General features: G+C 45.8%; 3 protein-coding genes across 4 annotated transcripts; 1 reads left to right on the plus strand and 2 right to left on the minus strand.

Annotated features, from left to right (window-relative positions):
* Positions 1-65: 65 nt before the first annotated feature.
* trap1 (TNF receptor-associated protein 1) lies at positions 66-10,742 on the plus strand. Its single transcript, XM_071411950.1, has 18 exons — positions 66-247; positions 759-1,025; positions 1,257-1,339; positions 1,511-1,651; positions 2,023-2,094; positions 2,644-2,804; positions 3,030-3,139; positions 3,317-3,390; positions 3,802-3,957; positions 4,258-4,378; positions 4,543-4,612; positions 4,838-4,985; positions 5,373-5,558; positions 5,803-5,941; positions 6,896-6,981; positions 8,675-8,820; positions 9,030-9,102; positions 9,662-10,742. The coding sequence occupies exons 1-18, from the start codon at positions 130-132 to the stop codon at positions 9,761-9,763; spliced, it is 2,253 nt and encodes a 750-aa protein (XP_071268051.1). The 5' UTR covers positions 66-129; the 3' UTR covers positions 9,764-10,742.
* Positions 10,743-14,040: 3,298 nt separating this feature from the next.
* Positions 14,041-21,956, minus strand: LOC139581993 (MAPK regulated corepressor interacting protein 2-like). The gene is made up of 5 exons (XM_071412159.1): positions 21,251-21,956; positions 20,856-20,922; positions 19,747-19,889; positions 15,519-15,641; positions 14,041-14,505 (listed from the first exon to the last, which is right to left on the minus strand). Exons 1-5 carry the CDS (start codon positions 21,303-21,305, stop codon positions 14,435-14,437), a joined length of 459 nt encoding a protein of 152 aa, XP_071268260.1. The 5' UTR covers positions 21,306-21,956; the 3' UTR covers positions 14,041-14,434.
* Positions 21,957-22,083: 127 nt separating this feature from the next.
* LOC139581828 (glycerophosphodiester phosphodiesterase 1-like) lies at positions 22,084-27,543 on the minus strand. Of its 2 annotated transcripts, XM_071412107.1 has the most exons (6): positions 26,700-27,543; positions 26,023-26,198; positions 25,447-25,552; positions 23,798-23,890; positions 23,188-23,399; positions 22,084-22,805 (listed from the first exon to the last, which is right to left on the minus strand). In XM_071412107.1, exons 1-6 carry the CDS (start codon positions 26,958-26,960, stop codon positions 22,658-22,660), a joined length of 996 nt encoding a protein of 331 aa, XP_071268208.1. In that variant the 5' UTR covers positions 26,961-27,543; the 3' UTR covers positions 22,084-22,657. The 2 variants fall into 2 exon arrangements, with proteins under 2 accessions (XP_071268208.1, XP_071268176.1); XM_071412075.1 differs by lacking the exon at positions 23,798-23,890 and having other exon boundaries at positions 26,700-27,525.
* Between the last annotated feature and the right edge of the window lie 249 nt (positions 27,544-27,792).

The raw sequence follows: 27,792 nt of genomic DNA on the forward strand, positions 1-27,792 counted from the left end.
GGCAATATGTTAGTAGCTTGAATTACGTAATCTTTGTGCGACTGTAAGAGGTCCTACTTGTGCTTGCAGTTGTCGCACTTCTGTTTAGCGTGTGTTGAATAGGTCAAACGACCCCTTGCTCTGTCAAAGATGTCTCGGTGCCTAAAATTGTTCAAATTCGCTTTGGGTTCTTCTCAAAGGGCCAACTCCAGGCTCCTGTCTTCTGGACGAGGATTGGGTAGTAGGACTGTAGGACCATTCAGTGAAGGTAAGCCGCTCGCTAACGTTAGTTGGCTAGCTAAAGCACTGCCGTTATATGATTCAACTAACGTTAGCATGCTTAGCCTAACGTTATATTACACAAGATCACTCCCTGTCATATGCAACATGAACGTGTCGACGACTGTGGAATGCGGTGTTTATTGACAAATGTGTCTAACTAGCCATCCAACTATTTTTGTTTGAGCTAGGTAGCTTATTTTGATATTTGGCATCTGGTGAATGAATTAACGTTACAAATGTGACCGGACCATTGTATATACATATGGGGACAGTTGCATGTCTGCCCCGTACCGCAGCACAGACGACCAGTATCTTTACCAAGGATGTATCCTTGACCTAACCTACAACTTCATTGTAAACTTGCATTCATGTTGCATCAGATAAATCCAAGGCAAGGACGTTCTAAAAGCGAACCATGACCACTGACACTCAATGCGTTTGAATATTCAATATGATGATTGCATGACCTCACCCCACCTATCCCCTCCTGTCAACAGATGCCCATGTCAGGCAGCAGCAGAAACAATGGTCCAGAAGCGGCATGTGGAACCCCAGCCACCCAGGCCTCGGTCTCACCCAGTGTTCCTACTACAGCACCAAGGAAGCTGAGAGAGTCCCTCTGGATACAGATAAGGTTCTAGAAGCTGAGAAAGCTCCTGCGACGGAGAAAGTTGAAGAAGTAAAGAATATTCAAGAAGCAGAGGATAAAGCACCTGAAGAAGAACCCCTGCACACAATCATCCAAGACTCAGAGAATGTCCAAGGTGATATGTTTTCTGACCTCAGACCTGTTGTTAGCTAACATTCTCAGTTTTGTGCTATAACAATTGAAACTTCAACATCACTAGCCAGTGATTGTCATAGTATTATGCTTTGGCAACATGAATGGACACTGGATAGTTTTATGTGTAGCTTATGATACACTTTAATCCACATCCTGTGTCCTTAACTTCCTTAGCTTAGCATGCTAACAGTTTTCAATCTGATTTGTCCAGGCACCTTTTCCAAGCATGAGTTCCAGGCTGAGACCAAGAAACTCTTGGACATTGTTGCTAGATCTCTGTACTCTGAGAAGGAGGTGAGTGATGGCCTGACCGGGTACAGCAACTTGAGAACTGATTGAATGTATATAAATGACTAACTGATGGACCAGTGATAATGTGCTTGCCGTATCTAGCTAGGTATTTCAGGAACCTTACGCTAAGATAATCTGTGTTTTTAACCTTTTCCATCCTGGCCCATTGCTCAGGTGTTCATCCGTGAGCTGATCTCCAATGGCAGTGACGCCCTGGAGAAGCTGCGCCACCAGCTGATGACGGGAGGGGGAGACACAGCCCCCATGGAGATCCACCTACAGACGGACCAGGCCAAGGGCACCTTCACCATCCAGGTACGCAAAAACCAGGACGAGGGAGTAGGGTGGCTGTGGTAACTGGTAACATGCTTTTAAGAGTTTATAAAAAAATTGATCTCATTCTTTCTTAGAATTATTTTAGTCATGAATCATCGTGAAATGCTAATTTGATGGAATTAAAATGCACAATCACTGTTAGGTCTTGCTATTCATCATTTCAAAGTTCTGTATAGCACTGAATCAGTCTGCCACCTGGTGGATGAAACAGAACTTGCACAGTTATAAAACTTGCTGGCTGTAGTTCTGACAGCTGGCTGTAGTTCCAAAGATAGGGAGGAATGTACTACCAAATGGTCCTTTGCTCTTGGTGATGGCTTAACAGCAGACTATTTATCATCCTCTTTTAGGACACAGGAGTTGGGATGAACCAAGAGGAGCTGGTGGCCAACCTGGGGACTATCGCTCGCTCTGGATCCAAGGTAAACCTAGCTCCCTTTGTTACATCTCTTACATTTCCCCATTATCTGCCTTCCCATTTTTTAAATGTTTTAATTCCAATGACTTGAGGAATATTCAAAATATCTATTATAGGGCTGTGACAATACCAGTATCACAATATTCTTTCCATGGCAAAAATGAAAACACGAAGCAGGCAACTCTTTGGTCCTTTTAAAAACATGCTGTATGTAAATTATTGTGCCTTAGCTTGGAAAATAATGACATGACTCTGGATGACAGCGTAATGATGTTTGTTTCCAACAGTAGGGCTGTTTTCATAAAGAAATTAAATACAATTTGTGGATTGTTTCTTTGCCACGTTATTAACGAGTGGTCACCATCTCTATAACGACATACTGGTATCGTCCCGCCCCAAATTGATCATTATCTACAATCTCATTCAATTACAATGTCAGGGCCTAAGCTTTCTCGTTTCATCAATTTGCTCACTTTTGTTGGTGTCTCTTTTCCATTCAATTCACATTTTACCCCTGCTTCCTCTCTTTCTATCCCCCATCCCTCCTTCCTAGGCTTTCCTGGATGCCCTGCAGAGCCAGGCGGAGGCCAGCAGCTCCATCATTGGTCAGTTTGGCGTGGGCTTCTACTCTGCCTTCATGGTGGCTGACCGTGTGGACGTCTACTCCCAGTCAGCCGAGCCCAGCAGCCCCGGATACAAGTGGTCCTCTGATGGGTAGGAGAGGAGGGAGGGATGGAGAGGGGAGGAATTTGATCAGTGTGAAAAGAGGAAGGGATGGTGAGAAAGAGGAGGATGAAGAGGGAGAGAGAAGGGATGGAGAGGTAGGTGGATGGATTGTGTGAGAATAGGGCGTGATAGCGAGGTATGTCTTAGTAACACATTAGAATATGTTTCATGTAAAAGATACGGACCACAGTGTGTGATCTCTGTGATCCCCAGGTCTGGAGTGTTTGAGATAGCTGAGGCAAGTGGGGTCAGACCAGGCACTAAGATAGTGCTGCACCTCAAGGATGACTGCAAGGAGTTCTCTGCTGAGGACAGAGTCAAAGGTATGGATCATACAAGACCCCTTTGATAACTGTACTGTCTTTTATAGACATTCCACATGCATAGTAGACATTCAACATGCGTAATCGTTCCTATAAGATTCATGTCAGAGTCTGTGTAAGCCTTGGAGGCTTGCTGCTTGTCCAGGCAGGACTAACAGATGTCATATGTTGTTGCAGAGGTGGTGACCAAATACAGCAACTTTGTCAGTTTCCCCATCTTCCTGAACGGACGACGACTCAACACTCTCCAGGTGAGCACCTGGCCCACTCTTCCGGTTCTATCGACTTCTTACAGGGCTGAGATGGACCACAGCGATTGCTTTTCATTGGACCACTCTGATTGTTATGGCTTAATGTCCTTCATGGGGTTGTTAGTAAGGATTAGTTGAATTGCTGGACTTATCGATTAAGTGGCGTCCACATGGATTCTAATAGAGGGAATCAACTTATCAGGAAGGGAAACAAAGTCAAGAGACAAACTGATTGATACATTAATTGGCCCTGACAACTTATTGGTTCTGAACTTGTGTTGGACTGATTCCCAGTTATTAGTCCTATTTTGTAGTGGAGTGTGTGTCTGCCTGCCTGTCTGCAGTGAATGTGTGTACCTGCATACTCTGTGTGTAAGTGTATCCATCCGGTATATTAACGTCCCTCTCCAGGCCCTGTGGATGATGGAACCCAAGTCCATCAGTGAGTGGCAGCACGAGGAGTTCTACCGTTACGTGGCTCAGTCATACGACAAGCCCCGTTACACACTGCACTACCGCGCTGACGCCCCCGTCAACATCCGCTCCATCTTCTACGTCCCAGACGTGGTGAGGAGAGAGGGGGGGCAGGGTGGATCTTGGGGGTTGGGAGCAGAGGGCTAGGATGGGCTGGGGAGTGGGGGTAGGGGGCACTGAGGGGTAGGGGGCACTTGGGCACCAAGGGTGGGAGTGGGGAGAGGAAGGGAGCAAAGATACTTGTTGAGGAAAAGAGAAACTAATAAGTGATGTTAAATGAGATCTTTCTGAGGTCAAGGCTCTGTGACATAATGAACACCACAGTTGTAAATGTTGACGTCCCGGTATGTTCATGACTGCCTGTAATATTACCGTGTGTCAATGTGTGAGCAGAAGCCATCCATGTTTGACGTGAGCAGAGAGATGGGCTCCAGTGTGGCTCTGTACAGCAGGAAGGTTCTCATCCAGACCAAGGCCACTGAAATCCTGCCCAAGTGGCTACGCTTCCTTAGAGGTCAGTCTTTACTCAGTACCTCCTCAGCTGTGCCCATCTTAATGTCTCCCTTGATCTTTCCCCTCACATCTGCCCTCTGGTGTGTTTCCTTGTCTGTCTCTTTCCGTGTTGATTGTAAATGCTAGTGTTACAGTATAACAGTGTGTTTATGTATTTGTATACAGGTGTGGTGGACAGTGAGGATATCCCATTGAACCTGAGCAGAGAGCTGCTGCAGGAGAGCACCCTCATCAGGTGAGACTGGAGCACTACAACATCAGCTCTTTCCAGACAATGACACTGCTATGTCTAGTCTGTAGTACACATCACCCCTCTTTTCAATACAGCGTCTTTCTACTCCTGCTCCCTTACATCCACGGCTCTCTCACTCCCTTTTATTCTCTGATGATCTCCGTTTCTCTCCCTCTCATGCTTTCCATCTCTCTCTCTGTCTCTGTCTCTCTCTGTCTCTCTCTACAGGAAGCTGAGGGACGTGCTACAGCAGCGTATCATCAAGTTCCTGATGGACCAGAGTAAGAAGGAACCTGAGAAGTACGCCAAGTTCTTTGAGGACTACGGCCTGTTCATCAGGGAGGGTATCGTCACCACGCAGGAGCAGGATGTCAGGGTGAGACTAGGGGGCTGGGACAGGGGAGAGCAGGAAGTCAGGGTGAGACTGGGGGGCTGGGACAGGGGAGAGCAGGACGTCAGGGTGGGGCTGGGACAAGGGAGAGCAGGGAGTCAGGGTGAGACTGGGGGGTTGGGACAGGGGAGAGCAGGGAGTCAGGGTGAGATTGGGGGGTTGGGACAGGGGAGAGCAGGGAGTCAGGGTGAGACTGGGACAGGGGACAGCTGGGGTGGAGGAATGAAAAAATAGTATGCATGTAGGTTTTTGGGGGAAGGGAACAAGAGGATTATGTCCTAGGAATCAGAAATGTGAATTATGTCAGTCATGTACCACACTCATTATCACTGTCTTCTCTTGTCCTTTGTCTCTCTCGCTCTCTTTGTACAGGAGGACATCGGCAAGCTGTTGAGGTTTGAGTCTTCGGCGCTACCCGCGGGCCAGCAGACCAACCTAAAGGAGTACGGCTCCCGTATGAAGGCCGGGACACGTAACATCTACTACCTGTGTGCCCCAAACCGACACCTGGCTGAACACTCCCCCTACTTTGAGGCTATGAAGCAGAAAGACATGGAGGTGAGATGTTTTCAGATAGCCAACAGATCTGGTAGCAGGCTGTCTTGCTAACTCTCCTATGAGCATTGTCATGTCAAACAACGACCGCAGATCTGGGACCAGGCTACTTTTCAGATGGGAATATAAGACAGAAGTGATGGTGGGAGTCTGTCACTTCATCAGTGGTGGGCAGGTTTTCATCATTACTCCCTGTAATTGTTGTCAGTGTCTAACTTCTTCTTTCTCTTGTTTTCTTTGTCTCCAGGTGCTGTTCTGCTATGAGCAGTTTGACGAGCTCACCCTCCTGCACCTCAGAGAGTTTGACAAGAAGAAGCTGATCTCTGTGGAAACAGACATTGTGGTGGACCACTACAAGGAAGAGAAGTACCAGGACAGCAAGCCAGGTAAGACCCATCTCTCTCTCTGACCATTTCACTGAATGCTGTGTGAAGTTAGATTCATTTGAAGGGAAATCCTTGGTTCCACTTATGTCACATTTTCACCTGATCATGCATGGATATCAATAACCAGGTTTCCATCCAACCTGTTAATGCGAGGGAAGTTCGTCGGATAATGTCATGACAGGCCTGAGGGAAACAGCTAATTTGTCGGTCAACTTTCCAAATGTCAACAAAATATGATGGACAATGTGGGATATTTTTGTGTCTGTAAAATTAATTATGTGTCTGTAAAATTAACGCTTTTATGTGAAAGTATTGTGTGGTCCTCTCACTAGGACTGGGGAAAGCATGCCGTTTATTAGGCTACAGGTGGAAGTTCTGATGAACTTGACAGGGTGGTGAAAGTGCACAGTGATCTTGATGCTCCTTTCCAGTAAATATCCAGGGTCTGATTCTGGTGACATGGTGATGCTTGGCTGCCGTTTGACTAAAGTAATTTAGCTCTTTTGTCCATAATAATCTCATGTATTCTATACCAGCACTGTATCTGCCAGCTGCTGGCTGGAGCGCCCTGCCAACACCAGAGTGGACACGCTCTCTATTTAACACATGTTGTGAGAAAACCAGCAGTAGTGTTGAAAATGCAATAGAAACCCATTTAACATGTCTTTTTTATTCAGTAAAAAATGCAAAAGGTGTTTTATGTACATCACGTCATCACGCACAGCCTTTTATCCCCAACAAGTGACTTTGATGAAAACATATCTATGGTGGGAAATTGCGCAGGTTTTTATGCAGATTTTTGGATGGAATTGGATGGAATCCTAACTAATGGGAGACTAAGTGAAATGTGCCCCTTAGCCTCCAACCACAGAGCTAATCTAGGAGTTAACCTAGCTTCAGACAGTAATATGAAGTACTCTAAAACTAACTCCGTGTTATCTCCTGTGTCTATAGCCTCTGAGCGTCTGACAGAGGAGCAGGCTGAGGACCTGATCTCCTGGATGAGGAACAATCTGGGAAACAGAGTCACCAACATCAAGGTACTGTTACCCTACCATCACTATCTACACTAGTTACCAACATCAGGGTACTGTTACCCTACCATCACTATCTAAACTAGTCACCAACATCAGGGTACTGTTACCCTACCATCACTATCTACACTAGTCACCAACAGCAGGGTACTGTTACCATACCATCACTATCTACACTAGTCACCAACATCAGGGTACTGTTACCCTACCATCACTATCTAAACTAGTCACCAACATCAGGGTACTGTTAGCCTACCATCACTATCTACACTAATCACCAACATCAAGGTACTGTTACCCTACCATCACTATCTACACTAGTCACCAACATCAGGGTACTGTTACCCTACCATCACTATCTACACTAGTCACCAACATCAAGGTACTGTTACCCTACCATCACTATCTACACTAGTCACCAACAGCAGGGTACTGTTACCATACCATCACTATCTACACTAGTCACCAACATCAGGGTACTGTTACCCTACCATCACTATCTAAACTAGTCACCAACATCAGGGTACTGTTACCCTACCATCACTGTCTAAACTAGTCATCAACATCAGGGTACTGTTACCCTACCATCACTATCTACACTAGTCACCAACATCAAGGTACTGTTACCCTACCATCACTATCTACACTAGTCACCAACATCAGGGTACTGTTACCCTACCATCACTATCTACACTAATCACCAACATCAGGGTACTGTTACCCTACCATCACTATCTACACTAGTCACCAACATCAGGGTACTGTTACCCTACCATCACTATCTACACTAGTCACCAACATCAGGGTACTGTTACCCTACCATCACTATCTACACTAGTCACCAACATCAGGGTACTGTTACCCTACCATCACTATCTAAACTAGTCACCAACATCAAGGTACTGTTACCCTACCATCACTATCTACACTAGTCACCAACATCAGGGTACTGTTACCCTACCATCACTATCTACACTAGTCACCAACATCAGGGTACTGTTACCCTACCATCACTATCTACACTAGTCACCAACATCAGGGTACTGTTACCCTACCATCACTATCTAAACTAGTCACCAACATCAGGGTAATGTTACCCTACCATCACTATCTACACTAGTCACCAACATCAGGGTACTGTTACCCTACCATCACTATCTACACTAGTCACCAACATCAGGGTACTGTTACCCTACCATCACTATCTACACTAGTCACCAACATCAGGGTACTGTTACCCTACCATCACTATCTAAACTAGTCACCAACATCAAGGTACTGTTACCCTACCATCACTATCTACACTAGTCACCAACATCAGGGTACTGTTACCCTACCATCACTATCTACACTAATCACCAACATCAGGGTACTGTTACCCTACCATCACTATCTACACTAGTCTACCAACATCAGGGTACTGTTACCCTACCATCACTATCTACACTAATCACCAACATCAGGGTACTGTTACCCCTACCATCACTGTCTAAACTAGTCTACCATTACCATGATCACTATAACCCAGGGGGAAACGGTCCAGGGCCTCTTCCGTGGTCTTGTGTGACTGATTTGATCCAGCCTATATATACAGTAACTACTGGCTAACTGGACTTTGGTACTGTATGTAAGAATCAGTCCATTTGTAAGGTTTCCTTTGTTTGTCTGTGACTGCTCATTCTTCACCTTTGACCTCCAGGTGACCCCTCGTCTGGACACCCACCCGGCCATGATCACGGTGCTGGAGATGGGTGCCGCACGCCACTTCCTGCGTACCCAGCAGATGGCCCGCAGCACAGAGGAGAGGGCCCAGATACTGCAGCCCACCCTGGAGATCAACGCTGGGTACAGGAGGGGGAGGGGAGGGATGGAGGGGAGAGGGATCTCTAAATCGAGGCGTTTTATATGTGCAAATCCATAAGTTTCAAGTTTTATTTGTCACATGCACAAGTGAAATGCTTAACTTGTAAGCCCTTCCCAACAACGCAGTATTCAATGTCAAAATAGTATTGTGTTGATTTGTGCTTGTCTCCTGCTCTCCCTTTCCTCTGTAGTCATGACCTCATCAAGAAGATGCACTCACTGAAGGAGTCCGACTCTGCACTCGCACAACTGCTGCTGGAGCAGGTAGAGTACACTATCCTGGATCACACTATCCTGGATCACACTATCCTGGATCACACTATCCTGGATCACACTATCCTGGATCACACTATCCTGGATCACACTCATCACACTATCCTGGATCACACTATCCTGGATCACACTATCCTGGATCACACTATCCTGGGTCACACTATCCTGGGTCACACTATCCTGGGTCACACTCCCTACACTTTGGGGTCTGAAGCCATATTAAGTTGGGACCAGGGTTTGAGGCCATTCCATTTACAATGTAATTTCAGTTTACTTCCTGAATTGTACTGAATTGAAATGGAATTTACCCTCAACACTGGTTGAGACACAAACATTATCAGCATTTAAAAACATGGTAGTTAGATTCTCTGTAAATGAGGCCCTTCAGGACATTCATAGTTCTCTGAGCTTAATGGCATTCTGTTTCACTCTCATAGCTGTTGTGTTCGGACTCCTAGATGTCAAACTAAGATGAAGCCTTTAGACGGTGGTATTAGACCAGTCTTGCATGTGTCTCTAACCCGTGCCCCTTCTGATCCTTGACCTCAAGATCTACGACAACGCCATGATCGCAGCGGGCCTCAACGACGACCCCCGACCCATGATCGCCCGCCTCAACGACCTGCTGACCAGAGCGCTGGAGAAACACTGAGACGTCACGGTCGTCACCTGTAGGTCCTATAGACACTACAGTCACTGCCTGGTTTAACTCCCCGTCTCCCCAACCAACCGTCCTACTGGTCAGGTCACTGTAGGCCCTACATAGACATGTGACCTGGCTCTACATGCTGCAGATACTACCCCCAACAACAACACACTGCTCTGGTGGCCTTTCCACATTCAGGCCTGCCCATCTATACCCCAGACAAGTCCCTTCAATACCAACGGACTGTTTGAGGAGAGCAGGGAGGCTTTGGCCTGCTCAGAGACCTGAAAATGGAGTAGACGGACACGACTCAAGCTGTGGATTTGTGTGCTGCTCCGACTCTCCAGCGGTGTTTACTCATGTTGTGTGTGATGACCGAGATATTTATAAGACTGTGCCATGAGCAGAGTGGAACCCCCAGATCTGAAGAATGGGTTAGGGCTTTGTAAAGGAAGTCTTATTGACATTGGGACTGGTGTAATAATTGTACACATTTCCATGGCGTGCATACTTCCTAGATGACCGTTCAATACAGTTGTTACTGTTGGCCCTCTTTTTTTTCTTCCTATTTTAGTTTTTGTCATCTTGATTTGGGTTCCAAATTTTTTTTTGTACCTTTTTTTTGTTGCGTGATATTTTGTTACGTGATATTTTCCTCCCAGCTATTCCTCAGATATGATGGTTGGCAATCCCAATATTTGAGCCATAGATTCCTGTCCTTCAGAGAAGAATATTGAAACTGACTGTAAAGACTTATTTTACAATTAGATGTGTTGCTGGGAGAAATGTGTAACAGATTGTATATTACCATCTGTCTGTGGAATGTGACAACTGTCTTAATTCAGTGCTCAAGTCATCCAGACAATTTATTTGTTGTTGTACCTGTTAACAATCGCTGACATCGAAGAATGAGCGCTTCTAATACCCAGATTGTAAAGTATGATACTGATGTATTGTGAATAAAACACAATTACTGAACCCTGTGGATTGACCTCTAGAGACCCGTTTATACCTGGTGCTAACATGTGTAATGCGTCCTGTAGTCAGGCACACGGTCTAGCTGGATGTCTCATGTAAACAGATATGGATTATGCAACCATTTAAGGCTGGGATTCAATCCATTCCGTATTATAGCACACAACATTTTACAGGTAATTTCTGATTGAGTCACAATCTGCAGAGATTACCGTAAATGCGGTATCCGTGGACGTAGAGGAAAATGCCTTTAAAAGCTGAATTGGTGGCCTTCCAGCCTGCTGCTCTATGGAGTGAATGTATCTAAAAATATCACACTCAAATAAGATGGACCAGGAAAAATAAGACATTTTAATACCATGTGTAGATGAGGCAAAGCTTCATCAGATAGTGATGGGATCTCCACCCTTGCCGACGTACTTTCTCAAAAAATGCTTCGGCAAGATTAAAACCTGTGACACCTCTTTTTCACATATTTAAAGGTAGTACACTGAACAAAAATATAAACACATGTAAAGTGTTGGTTTCATGAGCTGAAATAAAAGATCCCAGACATTTTCCATATACACAAAAAGCTTATTTCTTTCAAATTTTGTGCAGAAATTTGTTTACATCCCTGTTAGTGAGCATTTCTCCTTTGCCTAGATCAGGGCTGCCCAACCCTCTTCCTGGAGATCTACAGTCCTGTGGGTTTTCAGTCCAACCCTAATTTAACACACCTGATTCTACTAATTAGCTGCTCAAAAATACCTTAACGAGATACCTAAATATAGGGTTGGACTGAAAACCTACAGGACAGATCTCCAGGAAGAGGGTTGGGCAGCCCTGGCCTAGATAATCCATCCACCTGACAGGTGTAGCATATCAAGAGGCTGATTAAACAGCATGATCAATACACATATGCACCTTGTGCTGGGGACACAACACGATTCCACAGATGTCTCAAGTTTTGAGCAGCTCTACCATAAACTGTCTCCAATGTAATTTTATATATTTTGGCAGTACGTCTGACCAGCCTCACAACCGCAGACCACGAGTAACCACGCCAGACCAGGACCTCCACACCTGGCTTCTTCACCTGCGAGATCATCTGAGGGGGGAAAGAGTGGTGAGTATTTCTGTCTGCAATAAAGCCCTTTTGTGGGGACAAACTCCTTCTGATTGGCTGGGCCTGGCTCCCCAGTGGGTGGGCCTAGCTGCCGGGCCTATGGCTGCACCACTGCCCAGTTATGTGAAATCCATAGATTAGGGCCTGATGAATTTATTTCTTATATGAACTGTAACTCAGTCAAATCTTTTAAATTGTTGCATGTTGCGTTTATATTTTTGTTCAGTGTAGATTAGAAATGTGATTAGTTAAGAATGTTGGGTAAGGTTGGAAAACAAGTCGCTACCAGGATTTGAACTGGTAACCTTGCAAGTCACAACCTACATTTAACACCCTCCATCCACATCCAACCTACCTTCTTAAAAACATTTATTTTATTTGACCTTCATCTGTAAACTGGTCATGGCTAGAAGGGATCCAGCTTTTGTCAGAATTTACTTGTCGTTGCAGGTTTAGGAGAATTAGGTTAAGAAAAGGGTTAGGGTTAGCTCAAATGCAAAAAATAAATACAAAAAAATTACTTTTGACAAAAGCTGGATCCTGTCTAGACATGACCCTGTAAACTCCATCCACTGACATGCCACTCTACACTCTGCCCACTGAGCTTTCATCCAACCAATCAAATTAGTTCTGCCTTTGAGGCGGAGCTTCTCTGAGAACAAAATTGAGGCTAGGGCCACCTTGTTGCCAAATGTTGTCGAACGTTGCAGATAGAAATATCATTAATTGAGCTGATGTGATTCCTTAGTCTACATGTCAGAGGCATGTTTGTTCTACATAGATAGCCCATTTATATATGAACCCAAAACATTGGGTCCTGCTGAACGTGACCCATGATTCATGTCAGCTTTCTATTGTCTAGTGCTGCTCTGTAATGAGCCTTGTATTGAATCCTGCCCTGAATGAGGAAAACTCCTAAGCAGAATTCCAAGACTCTTTCTCAATTATTCTTTCCTCAGTTCGTTGTGTCCTCTCTCCTCGCCTAATTTAACACCCTCCACCTCCAGCCTCCCTCCCTGACCCTTGAACCATCTCTAGCCTCCCTCCCTGACCCTCCATACTCCCTCCCTGACCCACCATCCACCTCCATACTCCCTCTCTCCATACTCCCTCCCTGACCCACCATCCACCTCCATACTCCCTCCCTGACCCACCATCCACCTCCATACTCCCTCCCTGGCCCTCCATCCACCTCCAGCCTCTCTCCCTGACCCACCATCCACCTCCATACTCCCTCCCTGACCCTCCATACACCCTCTCTCCCTGACCCTCTAATCTCCCTCCCTGACCTGCCAATGCTAAATTGTAATTATTTTGCCACTATGGCCTATTTATTGCCTTACCTCCCTAATCTTACTACATTTGCACACAATGTACATAGATTGTTCTATTGTGTTTTTGACTGTACGTTTGTTTATGTGTAACTCTGTGTTGTTGTTTTTGTCGCACTGCTTTGCTTTATCTTGGCCAGGTCACAGTTGTAAATGAGAACTTGTTCTCAACTGGCCTACCTGGTGAAATAAAAGATCTCTCTCCCTGACCCTCCATCCACCTCCAACCTCCCTGCCAGCCTTTATTGTATTAAACTTTTACCTGTAAACTCCACTGACTGACCTGTCACTAAGCTCTTCCCACTAAGCTTTCATCCAACCAACCAATCAGTTCCCCACTACCTCTGGAGGTGGAACTATGAACACAGCATGACTACCTCCGGAGGTCAGGAAGATCTGATCACAATCCCTTCTTTTTAAATTGTCTATACCTGTCTAGAAATGTGGGCTAAATCAGAATATGGCCAAGAGCAGGATGCATGTTAGCAGCAGGTATAAACAGGGATCAGTTCTCTCCACGGGCTCCCAAGTGGCACAGCAGTCCAAGGCGCTACGTCTCAGTGCTTGAGGCGTCACTACAGACCCTTGTTCGATTCCAGGCTGTATCACAACCGGTTGTGATTGGGAGTCCCATAGGGCGGTGCACAATTTTCCCAGCGTCCTCCGGGTTAGGGTCTGGCCAGTGTCATTGTAAATAAGACTTTGTTCTTAACTGACTTGCCTAGTTAAATAAAGGTAAAATACAAATAAAATAATGTGTCCAAGCAGTGGACCACTGTTTGACATCAGTGACACCCTGTGTAGAGCTGTGGCATTGCAAGCCACATCCAACCTCCAATTTAGTGAAAAATAAATCTCACCACAGCACGTCTTGAGAACACATCTTTACTGCGTTTTTAAAGTAGTACAGACATTTTGACATCTTAGTCCACAGTGTTGGACTTGAGAGATGGAGAATAACCAAAACTTCAAGACTTGTATCTTCCGGGTAGCTGCCCAAGTGGACAGCGTTTGTTGGTTGGTTGTACTCTTTCTGTTAAAAAGGTAAAAGAGTTCAGGTGAGGGGTTGTCATGGCTGCGTCCCAGCGCTGCTCTCGAGTAATGCCCATCGCCATCCCATATTTCCACTCCTCTGGAGAAGACCCACACCTGTTACCAGGTGCACTAGGCTCCAACCTGGTTGAACCCCCCTCTCACCCGACCTTCAGGCCCCTCCATAAGGCCCTCTGCCCTGGCCGATGGGGCCCCAGATGGTGGAGCCCATCAGGACAGGTTGTCAATGTTGGCCAGGAAGCGCTGGGCCCACCACTCATCCAGATCGATGGGAACAAAGTCTGGGGACGGGGAAAAGAAGAGAGTTAGAGGAGGCCTCAAACATTGGGTTATGGTGTGGCAGCATTAACAAGTGGACCTCAACTTTTTTGTAGGGTGATGGTGTGAACAAAGGTTAGAAGCACATTATTGGAACTGGTCAAACATAGATGGTGACTATATTTTAGAAAACTAAAGTAAGAATTCAGTGGTGAAATTACTTAAGGTCCAATGCAGCTGTTTTTAACTCAATATTAAATCATTTCTGGGTAACAATTAAGTACTTTACTGTGACTGTTTTCAATTAAAATGGTCGAAGAGAAACAAAAATAGCTTCTTAGCAAAGAGCAATTTCACAAGCAAGAATTTTGCTAGGACTGTCTGGGAGTGATCTGAGTAGGGAATGGAAAACCGAAAACTAGCTGTTATTGGCAGAGAGGTTTGGAATTCTCTTTCTTATTGGTCTATTAACTAATTTACCACCTGGTGTCACCAGGCAGGCCAAAGCAAGCAGTCTTTTCTCATAATTTTCAAAATTTCAACTGCACTGGGACATTAAGACCACGAACAGTGACAACTCAGAGGTCATATCAGAACTTTCCCAATGTTTCCCAACATGACTTTCCCAATGTTTCCCAATAGGACTTTTCCAATATGACATTCCCAGTCAATGAACTCCAATATGACTTTCCCAATATCACTTCCCGAATGTTCCCCAATATGACTTTCCCAAAACGCCTCTTCTCATTGCTAAGAATGAAAACATGATGACTGACACAACCCTACATCACACTGGTTTATGTGGTGGCAGTGCTGTGACAGTCCTAACACACACGCAGATGTGACCTGCTGTCCAGGTGACCAAAAGAAGGTACATCTTTCCATTGGGTGTGAAAAGCATGGGGGGTACGGACAGAGGAAGTGGTTTAGTGTCAAGGAAATGTGATGAGGGGGAGAGAATGGAGAACAGATTACAGTGAATGAGTGTTTAAGGGATGAGACTGAAGGAGGAAGGTAGACTCAGGGCAGGACTCACTCTTCATGGCTGGGTTGGGGCTGGGGTTGGTGTCTGAATACTGCACTGGTCCCTGAGCACTGGCACTTCCTGTCTCGTCACTGGCTCCTCCCTCCTCCGCCAGCTGCACTACCTCCTGCCAGACTGCAACAGCAACACACAAGACACAACCTGGATACAAGCAGCCTTCAGTAGAATTGAATGTAGGTTCCTTGGGTTTTCTTGGAAATCTATAGATTGTTCTTAGACATGCTTTAGTTTAACATTGCAAATACTACCAGGAGAAACAAAGAAGAAAACAATATGAAAATACTACCAGGAGAAACAAAGAAGAAGAAAACAATATCAAAATACTACCAGGAGAAACAAAGAAGAAGAAGAAAACAATATCAAAATACTACCAGGAGAAACAAAGAAGAAGAAGAAAACAATATCAAAATACTACCAGGAGAAACAAAGAAGAAGAAAACAATATGAAAGCAGACAGTCATATAGTGGAACATAAAATGGGGGGAAACTCACCCTAAGAGTCAGTCAGGTTAAAACATTTTGCAGCTTAAAATGTGTAAAAAGGAAATAACCTTTGAACAAAAGTAGTCGTGCCACGTCACACCCACAGTGTAAGGTCCAGTAGGGTGAATGTGACATAGCATGCCGCGTTTAAAACTACATGTTAAATAATGCACTCTGTCATGTGGATTTATGAGCGTTCAGTCCACTGGCACTAATGACCAATATTATCTCACTAGTCCAAATGTTTCAAGTACTAATGTAATAAAATCACAAGTCAAAATGCGGTAGCGTGTGGTAATCAAAATGAACCCGTACTGGGGAATGAATGACTGCATAAATGAACCAATGAACGATGAAGGCAAGTTTGCGTTACTATCATTTTACTTAAACATGCTCATAGTGAAGGCAAGATGGCGCTCCCATATTAATGATCCAATCCTGTCAGATCTATGATAGGCACCTTTCACCATATGGACCTTCACATGACTTACACCTGTTGAACCACCAGGTTGTTTTCTAATGTTACAGGTGTAACTGTAGTGGCCTAAAATGTGTATTTACTGGTTAATGATCCTATAAAACTTGTTGCAATCCTCATTTCTAGAACCTCTCTGTAGAAGGCCTAGTATGAGCAGGGCCTACTTTTTGTCATTGTCCACTCTGACCAAGGTTAGGTAGGTAATGTGCTGCCATTGCAAACGTTCAGTTGGAACGACCTAGTGTGTCACATGGGCAAGGGAGAAATGACTTAACAAGTTACACATGCTGTTTGGCTGGGTAGGTTAGGGTTAATGTTGAAACACAGTCATTTAGCTTACTGTGTAGAGCTCCACTTAGGCACAAAAAAATACTTGTCTTCATTCAATTACACTGCAGACTCACGCAGTGACTATCAACACATATTTCTAGAAGCCATTGTGTACTACCTTCGTTGGAGGCAGAGTAGATCATTTACACACACACAGACAGATAGACACACACGATGGTGCTGGCAGAGGGCTTCAATTTGGGTGTGAGGGCAGTGGAATTCCAGCCAGCTCCCTGAGCTGTGTGCCTGCTATTACTGGTATCAGTGTCAGTGCAGCTGTGCTGCTGAGCCTGGGAGGGGAGACTAACGCCTGGTCCAACCCTGACCCTCACCCTGCCTGGGGAGACTAACTCCTGGTCCAACCCTGACCTTCACCCTGCCTGGGGAGACTAACTCCTGGTCCAACCCTGACCCTCACCCTGCCTGTAGTTGGGTGGGAGAACACTGAGAGGGGAGACTAACGCCTGGTCCAACCCTGACCCTCACCCTGCCTGGGGAGACTAACGCCTGGTCCAACCCTGACCCTGCCTGGGGAGACTAACGCCTGGTCCAACCCTGACCCTCACCCTGCCTGGGGAGACTAACTCCTGGTCCAAACCTGACCCTCACCCTGCCTGGGGAGACTAACTCCTGGTCCAACCCTGACCCTCACCCTGCCTGGGGAGACTAACTCCTGGTCCAAACCTGACCCTCACCCTGCCTGGGGAGACTAACTCCTGGTCCAACCCTGACCCTCACCCTGCCTGGGGAGACTAACTCCTAGTCCAACCCTGACCCTCACCCTGCCTGGGGAGACTAACGCCTGGCCCAACCCTGACCCTCACCCTGCCTGGGGAGACTAACTCCTGGTCCAACCCTGACCCTCACCCTGCCTGGGGAGACTGACGCCTGGTCCAACCCTGACCCTCACCCTGCCTGGGGAGACTAACTCCTGGTCCAACCCTGACCCTCACCCTGCCTGGGGAGACTAACTCCTAGTCCAACCCTGACCCTCACCCTGCCTGGGGAGACTAACGCCTGGTCCAACCCTGACCCTCACCCTGCCTGGGGAGACTAACTCCTGGTCCAACCCTGACCCTCACCCTGCCTGGGGAGACTAACTCCTGGTCCAACCCTGACCCTCACCCTGCCTGGGGAGACTAACTCCTGGTCCAACCCTGACCCTCACCCTGCCTGGGGAGACTAACTCCTAGTCCAACCCTGACCCTCACCCTGCCTGGGGAGACTAACGCCTGGTCCAACCCTGACCCTCACCCTGCCTGGGGAGACTAACTCCTGGTCCAACCCTGACCCTCACCCTGCCTGGGGAGACTGACGCCTGGTCCAACCCTGACCCTCACCCTGCCTGGGGAGACTGACGCCTGGTCCAACCCTGACCCTCACCCTGCCTGGGGAGACTAACGCCTGGTCCAACCCTGACCATCACCCTGCCTGGGGAGACTAACTCCTGGTCCAACCCTGACCCTCACCCTGCCTGGGGAGACTAACGCCTGGTCCAACCCTGACCCTCACCCTGCCTGGGGAGACTGACGCCTGGTCCAACCCTGACCCTCACCCTGCCTGGGGAGACTAACGCCTGGTCCAACCCTGACCCTCACCCTGCCTGGGGAGACTAACGCCTGGTCCAACCCTGACCCTGCCTGGGGAGACTAACGCCTGGTCCAACCCTGACCCTCACCCTGCCTGGGGAGACTAACGCCTGGTCCAACCCTGACCCTGCCTGGGGAGACTAACGCCTGGTCCAACCCTGACCCTCACCCTGCCTGGGGAGACTAACTCCTGGTCCAACCCTGACCCTCACCCTGCCTGGGGAGACTAACGCCTGGTCCAACCCTGACCCTCACCCTGCCTGGGGAGACTAACTCCTGGTCCAACCCTGACCCTCACCCTGCCTGGGGAGACTAACTCCTGGTCCAACCCTGACCCTCACCCTGCCTGGGGAGACTAACGCCTGGTCCAACCCTGACCCTCACCCTGCCTGGGGAGACTAACGCCTGGTCCAACCCTGACCCTCACCCTGCCTGGGGAGACTAACTCCTGGTCCAACCCTGACCCTCACCCTGCCTGGGGAGACTAACTCCTGGTCCAACCCTGACCCTCACCCTGCCTGGGGAGACTAACTCCTGGTCCAACCCTGACCCTCACCCTGCCTGGGGAGACTAACTCCTGGTCCAACCCTGAACCTCACCCTGCCTGTAGTTGGGTGGGAGAACACTGAGAGGGGAGACTAACTCCTGGTCCAACCCTGACCCTCACCCTGCCTGTAGTTGGGTGGGAGAACACTGAGAGGGGAGACTGACTCCTGGTCCAACCCTGACCCTCACCCTGCCTGTAGTTGGGTGGGAGAACACTGAGAGGGGAGACTGACTCCTGGTCCAACCCTGACCCTCACCCTGCCTGTAGTTGGGTGGGAGAACACTGAGAGGGGAGACTAACTCCTGGTCCAACCCTGACCCTCACCCTGCCTGTAGTTGGGTGGGAGAACACTGAGAGGGGAGACTGACTCCTGGTCCAACCCTGACCATCACCCTGCCTGTAGTTGGGTGGGAGAACACTGGGAGGGAGTGTTAGAGGAGAGGTCCTACTGTCACCTCTAAAGGGACACTAGACAGAAAGGAGATGATTTGGAGACTACTCAGACAGTAGATGAGGTGAATAATAATAGTATGGTAATATTATGTTTACTATGGTCAACATTCATAATGTTGACTGAGAACATGGCTGACCATGTTGAAAGAGAAACACACATTCTTTGTAAAGTGGGTTGTAGGGGCAAGATCAGATCCCAGAGGCCCATTGTCCATAGAAGTCCTCAGTCACAACCATATTAAGTGTACTCGTGAGTGTATTGTAAAAGTAAAATTGCCAAGGTTTGAGGGGCTTGGTCCATTCTAGAAATTGTATTTCTAGGGTATCTCACTCCTTTACCTTCATAGATAAACTTGACATTCTCCTGGTGTGCAGAAGTGAAGCCCTCCTTGGGTTGGGGGTCCACCTGTAGAAGAGCTGCTGGGGTGTTGTGGTACTTCTTCCCATTCAGACGGTTAAACACGATCTTGGGTGCAGGAGAGCTGCAGGACAAAAAAAGATGGGCTTAAACAACATTTATTTTAAGTCTACACACAATATACCTATAGTAAATATGACATGATGAAATGGTCTCTAAATAGAGTTTCTTAGGCATGTTTGCTACTGTAGTTAAGGCGTCATAAATTACTCTGACTCTGCTCTCTCTCAATCATTCATTCATGACAAATGAATTAAAATGTATGCTTCACTCAGAGCAAGGACTAGCTAGATAGGAAGTCAGCCACCTGAACCACATCGGTTACCATACCTTCGAACACAGTAAGGTTTCTATGGTGATAACGAAAGCCCACATGATAAGAATGCAGTATTTTTATTTTATTTATTTGACCTTTATTTAACAGTATGGAGGATGCCATGATGGATATGCCGCATATTGTGCTTCTCTCTACTCTACTCGATCAGGACCAAATTAGTGAAATATTGCTAAAGATATGATAAACGCCTTATTGTTGCTGTTTATTTTAAACTGGTTATCTTGAAACTTAGTAAACATGTGTGAGTAGACAGCAGAGAGCAACTACCAAGCTAGCATGTTGCTCAGCTAGCATGCACGTGTTGGGACTAGACAGTGACAACAAACGCTCGTGAGTAACCTTGCTTCCCACACACAAGGTCGTTTCACGCCCCTGTTCAATGACATAAAAGCAGGTGGCTGTGGTTTGGAAAAGACCCACAACAGTGTGCCGTGTGATATAATGTGCCCCATGGATATTAGTTGTTATATCTAGCGTTCTACTATTTCATGCCAATACAGGCGCTCGCGCTACAACAATGTTGCAAGTGTCGATGCTAGTGTTGCAAGATGTGAATTTCTGAAACTTTAATGCTTCACAGGCTGCAGGTCGAAGCTATGCCAAACATCATTACAGTACAATAATAACAGTGACACTGCCATTATACGCTAATAACACGGTTAAACATATGTACAATGCAATAATAGTACTTACTCTGGTATAGACCAAGGCGTTTGTTTGTGCTTGAAGTCATTTATTTTGTCAATCTGCTGCGTTTGACCTGATATTAAAAAAGGTAATAGATATCAACATTGTACTGAAAAGGAAAGCAATATCAACATGTTAAGTTAACCACTGAAAACACAGAATGTATGTTACTGCCTCTGAATGAAGCACCTTTAATGGATTGGCATCAACATTGGCGCACATGCGTAAACCATGCGCAAATATACACTCGTGCCACACTGTAAATGTTAACATGTAACAAGGCATGTATCTAAGCTCAGAATTACAATGTATCATCACTTTCATGACAGTGTGAGCGAGAGGTCACTGGCACTTTGTTACAAAAGTGTCCGAATCGGTCTCCTAGAATCCACCACACTCACCTGTTCGTCGCTGTGTAACAAGTTTGCTGGGACCTCTTGTAATTGTGTACATCATGTGCTAGCAAAATCCTAGTGAACTTCAGTATGGCACTTTGAAGTGTCCTATAGACTTTCCAGGCCGGTTATGTCAGAGGCAAATTGGGTATAGGCTCAGTTTATAATTTATAAAATATTTACAATATTTCCTCTCGTGTAATTTCTCGACGCATCCACGATTAAAAAAACAGGTCCGTGTTTTTCCTGTTACATTGGGCAAATTCCGTTTCAAAATGATCTCTGCATTTCAACTACTAGAATCTTCTGCGCTGCGAACGACTGGTGGAAACTTTTGGATAATCTACCGCGCAACAACATACCCATGAATCAAGCTCCTGTTTTTCGTTATTCAATCATTCTAGTTGAAAACGTATCTCAAAACAAACCATTATAGATTGCTACGTTCTCCTGAGGCCCTGTGGCACGAGCTGGTCGCCTTGCATCCAGCGTGTGAAGAAGTAGGTAACTTTGGTCCTTGGGGCTGTCCGAGTCGGTACAATGTCAGATCTGATGACACATGAGCTGTCATTGAGCTGCAAAGACACTCAACCAACGCAGCGCATAAATTTTGACATCGCAACACGCCTCCCTCCGTCTTTTAAAGCGACAGTGACCAACTGACTGTATGGCAGAGGACAGGTCTGAAGATAGGGGTACAGCATTGCCGCTGTCATCAACGTTGCTCTCAGATATGAACAAAACAAGAATAAGGTGTACCCCCATCATGTATACACAGTGGCCATACAATACAATCACATATACACTGGAATACTCACTATTCAGCACCAATCTGCATGTACATTAGGACAGGGGATATTTATTTTTCCAATATTTACAGTGGGCCAGCAGAAGTCCCGATAAATAACATGGTTTCATAAATGATACATTGTACATCATGTTTTCATTGACAAATCAAAGATACATGTCAACAAAGAGAGTTGTATTTTGTACCATTGTTATATCAGTGTCATATCGTTAATACAATATTAATGAATGTAGCCTCATCTCCTAATGCACAGATCAGTATGAAGATGAACAATTCAACATGGCAAATTAGCAAATTGTCTGCATTTAGTGGTGTGATGATTGGTTCAAGAGAGTATTTCTGAGATTATGTTGCTATTGCTGGTGTTGTATAGTTGTCAAATGATAGTTGACATTGTCTAATCTTGTTTGAGTGTTTGCAGTGAAAACTACTCTGGTTAAAAGGGGCAACCTGAACTAGAAAATGATCTGCTATGCAGCTATATTGGATGTGTACTGTCCTGTACATTCATACTCCATATTCCCTATGATAGTGAGGTCTGAGTCCTTGTACAACTACACGTTATTGTTAGGTAGTAGTCTAGAAGTGTGTGTGTTGTGTGTCAGTCAGTAGTGAGGCTCACAGTCTTCCCTCAGGCTGTCAGTGATATAGCTGATCTTCAGGACATCTTGGTAGTACTGTTTATCCACGGCCGTGTTGATGGTCCAGCCCACCACCTCCACCCCTCGCTCTGCCCAGTACTGGACATAGTCCCTGTAGAGAGGGATAGATCAGGGGAGTGGAGACATGTTGGGTCAGTGGTCAGGGTATCGTGTTTGTTTTAATATTTCAACAAACATCAATATATTATATGAATACAGACAGTATATGTTATCTGACAATAGGATACAATTGTCTCAATGTTGAACTTCCGCTGATATTAACACGCAATGCTGTGTGATTCAATCCATGTTCATTAGGGCTACACTGTATGTAGCAAAACGTTTTGCAACGGAAAACAAACATGAGAGTTTCCTATTGAAAAAGTCCAGGTAGTGTCCCCAGTTTCAGAGTGTTTTATTCAATTTTCTCCCTAATGAACACAAGCCATGTAACAAACTCAGTAGGCCGAGCCACTGCTGTTAGTATTACTCACAGGGAGACGAAGTCCTTCTGCATGAGGATGGCTGAGACGCCACACAGGTTCCACAACAGGTGATGGTGGGCCCAGTCCAGCAGCACATCCAGAACTCCCAGCCAGTAGTTTGTCCACGCTGACAGGGAACGGGGTGTTCCATCGCCATAGCGACTGAGGCTCCAGGGCCGGTGGGTCAGGGCCGTGACCACCCCAGGGTCCGCCTGACGCATCTGGAGGAGTTGACCGATGAGGTCAGAGGTGGTGTTATGGTTATGAGGACAGATAACAGTCTTGTAATAACACATCCATACAGTGTGTAACAAGCCTGGACCCACACCTGTTTGACAATGGTTGTTTTCAGGCCAAACATGACAATGACCGTAGGAGTTGGCAAAACAGTACAAACAGACCTGGGACCAGACTGGTGCTGAACTGCACACCATAGGAAAAACACTACTATAATGGAACAGAAGATGACTAAATGTGCACATGGATGTCTCAACTCATATTTACAGTTTAATTTGAAGTTTTTGTGCATATAGTTGGGCTATGTTGTGTGTTACGGAGTTGAAATGTTGTTTTCGAACAAACATAAATGTCAAATGACCAGAGATGTTACAAAGGTTACCTTGTAGATAAGTTTAGGTTGAAAGGAACAGACAATGCTGGAGTTGTAGAGGACAGGGTGTTTACGATACATCTCCCCTAGGGCTGCAGCTGCCTGGTGGAGAGGAGGGAACATCTACACTACTTACTGTCAAACTACATGCAGTGTAACACAAATACATGTGGGCGGCAGGTGGCAGAGTAACCAAAAGGTCACTGGTTTGAATTCCTTTTGCACGCCTTTCCATGGTGACGACATCATGCGGTAAATTGGTTAATAGACCAATAGCAAAGAGAGTTCCTAACCTCTCTGCGAATAATAGCTAGTTTTCCATTTCCCCCTCCGAACTCAGACCAAGACAGTCCAAGAACATTTTTTGGTTGAGAATTTTTTGGGGGTCAATTTGAATGGAAATCTATTACAGGAAGGTACTTATTTGTTACCCAGAAATTATTTGATATTGATATGAAAATGGCTGCATTGGGCCTCTCTGTTATTATCTATGCATAGTCACTTTAATAACTCTACCTACATGTACATATTACCTCAATTACCTCGACACCGGTGCCCCCGCACATTGACTCTGTACCGGTACCTCCTGTATATAGCCCCCATATTGTTATTTACTGCTGCTCTTTAATTATTTGTTATTCTTATCTTACTTTTTTCTTTAGGTAATTTCTTAAAACTGCATTGTTGGTTAAGGGCTTGTAAGTAAGCATTTCACTGTTGTATTCGGTGCATGTAACAAATAAAATCTGATTTGATTTAATACTATGAAACACTAAAGGACGGTTTCTGGGACACAGATGAAGCCTAGTCCTGGACTAAAAAAGATCAATGGAGAATCTCTATTAAAAATCATTTTTATTCCAGGATTAGGCTTAATCTGTATCCGGGAAACTGCTCCAAGACTATTTAATTGTCTTTTTGACTGCTTTGGTCCTCCATATATAATGAGGTCTGTAGGGGACTTTGGCAAATCTAAAGTATAAAGTATAGTGAGTCACATTGTAAAGGGGGTTGAATTTCTCTCAGACCCACTGTCTGGGGCAGCTGTGAGATTATTTCTGACCAGTCTCTGTAGCAGGGATTCCTATGTTACTACCTTAAACAGCTGCGTTTTAACATGCCTTAATCTCCCTATACACTCAGTTTACTACCATTTAACCTTACAGTGATGTGGTTGTCATTCAAAGTGCTGCTGGAGTGTGTATACCAGTGTTTCCCAACCCTGGTCCTCCAGTACCCCCAACAGTACACCCTTGTATCCCTGGACAAACACACCTCATTCAACTCATTGAGGCTCGATGATTAGTTGACAAGTTGAATCAGATGTGCTTGTCCAGGGTTACAATAAACATGTATACTGTTGGGGGTACTGGAGGACCAGGGTTGGGAAAACCTGGTGTATACTGTAGTGAAGCCCTAAGTCCTAAAGCTTTATAACAAGGATTGTACCTGCCTAGAGAGGGCCCTGTCCAGACACAACCCCTATAGCCTACCCACTAGACACCTGGAAAGAACTGAGGATTGGAAGTGTCAGCAATATGGTAAACAATCAGAAGACAAGATGGAGCCATCACCATATTGCTTAAACCTGTATCCAATCCCCTCAGATCTCCAGTTGTATCTAGGAAGTAGGGGCTGTTCCCAGACAGGGACAATACCTGATCAGGTTGATCTTTGACATCAAAGAAGATGGTCAGCTGGTGGTTGATGCATTCCTCCACTGCCTCCTGAAGCGTTGGCACCCTCTCCCCCTTGAACTTCTCCCTGGAGACACACAAAGGCCAGCGGGGACACACAAACGTTTGTACTGCTGCTATATTTGAGACGCCACCAATAGGTCTATATCTGGCCTCGTACCATTCACAGTTCACACTCCCCACTAGTGTATTTTCAGTCATCCTGACTCTGTCCTGCTTGAAGTCCAACTGAACTCACCGATCACACATGGGGCCATGTTACTAAGCGTTTGCACCAGGTACTGACCCTACCAGTGTTTCCTGGCAGAAGCACCAACTTGTGTTCTTTTTAGATCTGCTAACACTGAAGGCGTAACATTCAGGTCAGGGTCATGTTCATTAGGCTATACAACTGAAAATGTTTTGCAACAGAAAACAAAAACAAGCATTTCTTATTGGTCCCTCCCTGTTTCAGTCCATTTTCTGCCTAATGAATATGACCCAGGAGTTCAATGCTTTTGGACCAGGCCCTAACCTCCCCTCCCCTGCCAAGCCCACCTGAGCCTGTGTTTGCCCGTGGCGTCGAGCGTCCTGAGCTCTGCCAGACGCAGCGTGCCCACCGCTCCCGTCCCGTTGGTGGTGCGGTCCACCGTCTCATCGTGCATCAGCACCGCCACTCCATCTGCAGTGAAGCCCAAGTCCAGCTCCACCCCTGTGGCTCCATTCCTGCTGGCCTAGAGGATGGGAGAGGAGGATGAAGCAGGGGGAGGAGGAAGGGACGGAGAGGTGTGTGGAGAAAGACGGGAGAGATATAGATCTGAAATGGATAGATAGACAGAGTAGGGGAGACGGCGCAGCAGGCTATTAAACCAACTGGGATTGTACTGATCTAGTAGGCCTAGACATTAGCCAAAATATATTTCAAATTAAAGAATAGATATAAAAAAATTATGTTCAAGACATTCTACACTATAACTAACCATGGCAAAATAAGTTAACAGGCTCTCCCTCTGCATGGATTTTGGGCAACATTTATTAAAACCCCTGATAATATGAAACAATGTCACAGTACCGACAAGGGACGTCATATGCCTCTCATAGGCCTCTGCTCACTTCACCTACTGCCCCTAAATCAAATCATTATAGCCCAGTAAGCCTACTCATCATTTTATTTGCAGCTACAGCATTAAGTAGGCCAGACAGGGTAGATAACTGATACTTTGTCCTTGATTCACCTCTCGGATCGCTGCAATGGTGTTCTCCGGAGCATCGTGTCCCCCTGCCCGGTGCGCAACCACGGGGACGCCGGCGCTCGCAAGGCCAGTGGGCCGCAGCACCTGACTTGCCTGGTCAGCCGGTACTTGTGGGAACCGAAACATCACGATAAAGACGTAAATAGATGCGGTGACGGCCGATGCTCCAATCGCGCTCCTGGTCGCGAATAGAACCAGCAGAAATACTGCTGAGAAATAAACTTCGTCTCCAATTTGTAACATCGTTAAGAAGCGTTGATTAAAATGTATCCAATGATAAAATCAATACATTGTCACAGTTCTCAAACCTCATTTATTTGATCGATCTACTTGATCACCGAATGATAGTTCCTTGTTGGTGTGAGATTCCAAGTTGAGACCGAGATGCATGCGCTTAGGTAACTACCAGACACAGCAAAAAAAAACTAAGAATTCAATTACGCATCATTCCAGACACAGCCGACTCACTGCTCCAGCTTCACAAGATAAAAACACCATATTATATTGCGATGGGATGTTGCAGAATCCGAGATTTGAAAGGAGAGAGCATCAGTCGGTTTCTAGTTCATAGTACACGCGGATCTAGAGGTCGTTGCTATGGAGTAGAGACGAGAGAAGTACCACGCTCACACTACTCGAGATAGCTGCAGTCTGAGCCATACCATATCAATACAATAAAATAGAATGACATAAATATATTATATTTCTATGGCTAGAGCCATAGTGGAGAGTTTCTGACTGTGGCTATGCACTCATCTATAGATACTGAACATTACACTGAGTGGCCAGGTTATTAGGTGCACCACCCTGTTCACAAAAATGGTTCACTCCTACATATGAGTCGTGTGGCCGTGGTATATAAACAGTGGCAACCCATTTATTCAGGGTAGGTGCACATTTTTAGCCTCCCCCCTAAAAAAATACATATATAATTAAATATATTTTTGCCTGTTTTGCATGTTATTTTAGCATTAATACTTGTCACATATCAGTTTGCAAACAATGTAAAAAAATATATAATTCAGTGAATAAAGCCACATACACACATGGTCTCTTTTTTGTTTTCTTGAGTAAG

This window comes from Salvelinus alpinus, chromosome 1, assembly GCF_045679555.1.
Source record: "Salvelinus alpinus chromosome 1, SLU_Salpinus.1, whole genome shotgun sequence".
Classification (NCBI taxonomy): Eukaryota; Metazoa; Chordata; class Actinopteri; order Salmoniformes; family Salmonidae; genus Salvelinus; species Salvelinus alpinus.

Bases quoted from the DNA above. Each gene is read 5' to 3' on its own strand.
- LOC139581828 (XM_071412107.1), bottom strand. From the start codon at position 26,960: ATGTTACAAATTGGAGACGAAGTTTATTTCTCAGCAGTATTTCTGCTG. The intron at 26,199-26,699 runs GTGAATCAAGGA...CCCATCCTCTAG, and splicing joins CCATTGCAGCGATCCGAGAG to GCCAGCAGGAATGGAGCCAC. The intron at 25,553-26,022 runs GTGGGCTTGGCA...GTGTGTCTCCAG, and splicing joins ACGGGCAAACACAGGCTCAG to GGAGAAGTTCAAGGGGGAGA.
- trap1 (XM_071411950.1), top strand. From the start codon at position 130: ATGTCTCGGTGCCTAAAATTGTTCAAATTCGCTTTGGGTTCTTCTCAA. The intron at 1,340-1,510 runs GTGAGTGATGGC...CCCATTGCTCAG, and splicing joins CTCTGTACTCTGAGAAGGAG to GTGTTCATCCGTGAGCTGAT. The intron at 2,805-3,029 runs GTAGGAGAGGAG...TGTGATCCCCAG, and splicing joins TACAAGTGGTCCTCTGATGG to GTCTGGAGTGTTTGAGATAG.
- LOC139581993 (XM_071412159.1), bottom strand. From the start codon at position 21,305: ATGATGTACACAATTACAAGAGGTCCCAGCAAACTTGTTACACAGCGA. The intron at 20,923-21,250 runs GTGAGTGTGGTG...TTTTAATATCAG, and splicing joins TGTTACACAGCGACGAACAG to GTCAAACGCAGCAGATTGAC. The intron at 14,506-15,518 runs GTGAGTCCTGCC...CCCCGTCCCCAG, and splicing joins CCCCAACCCAGCCATGAAGA to ACTTTGTTCCCATCGATCTG.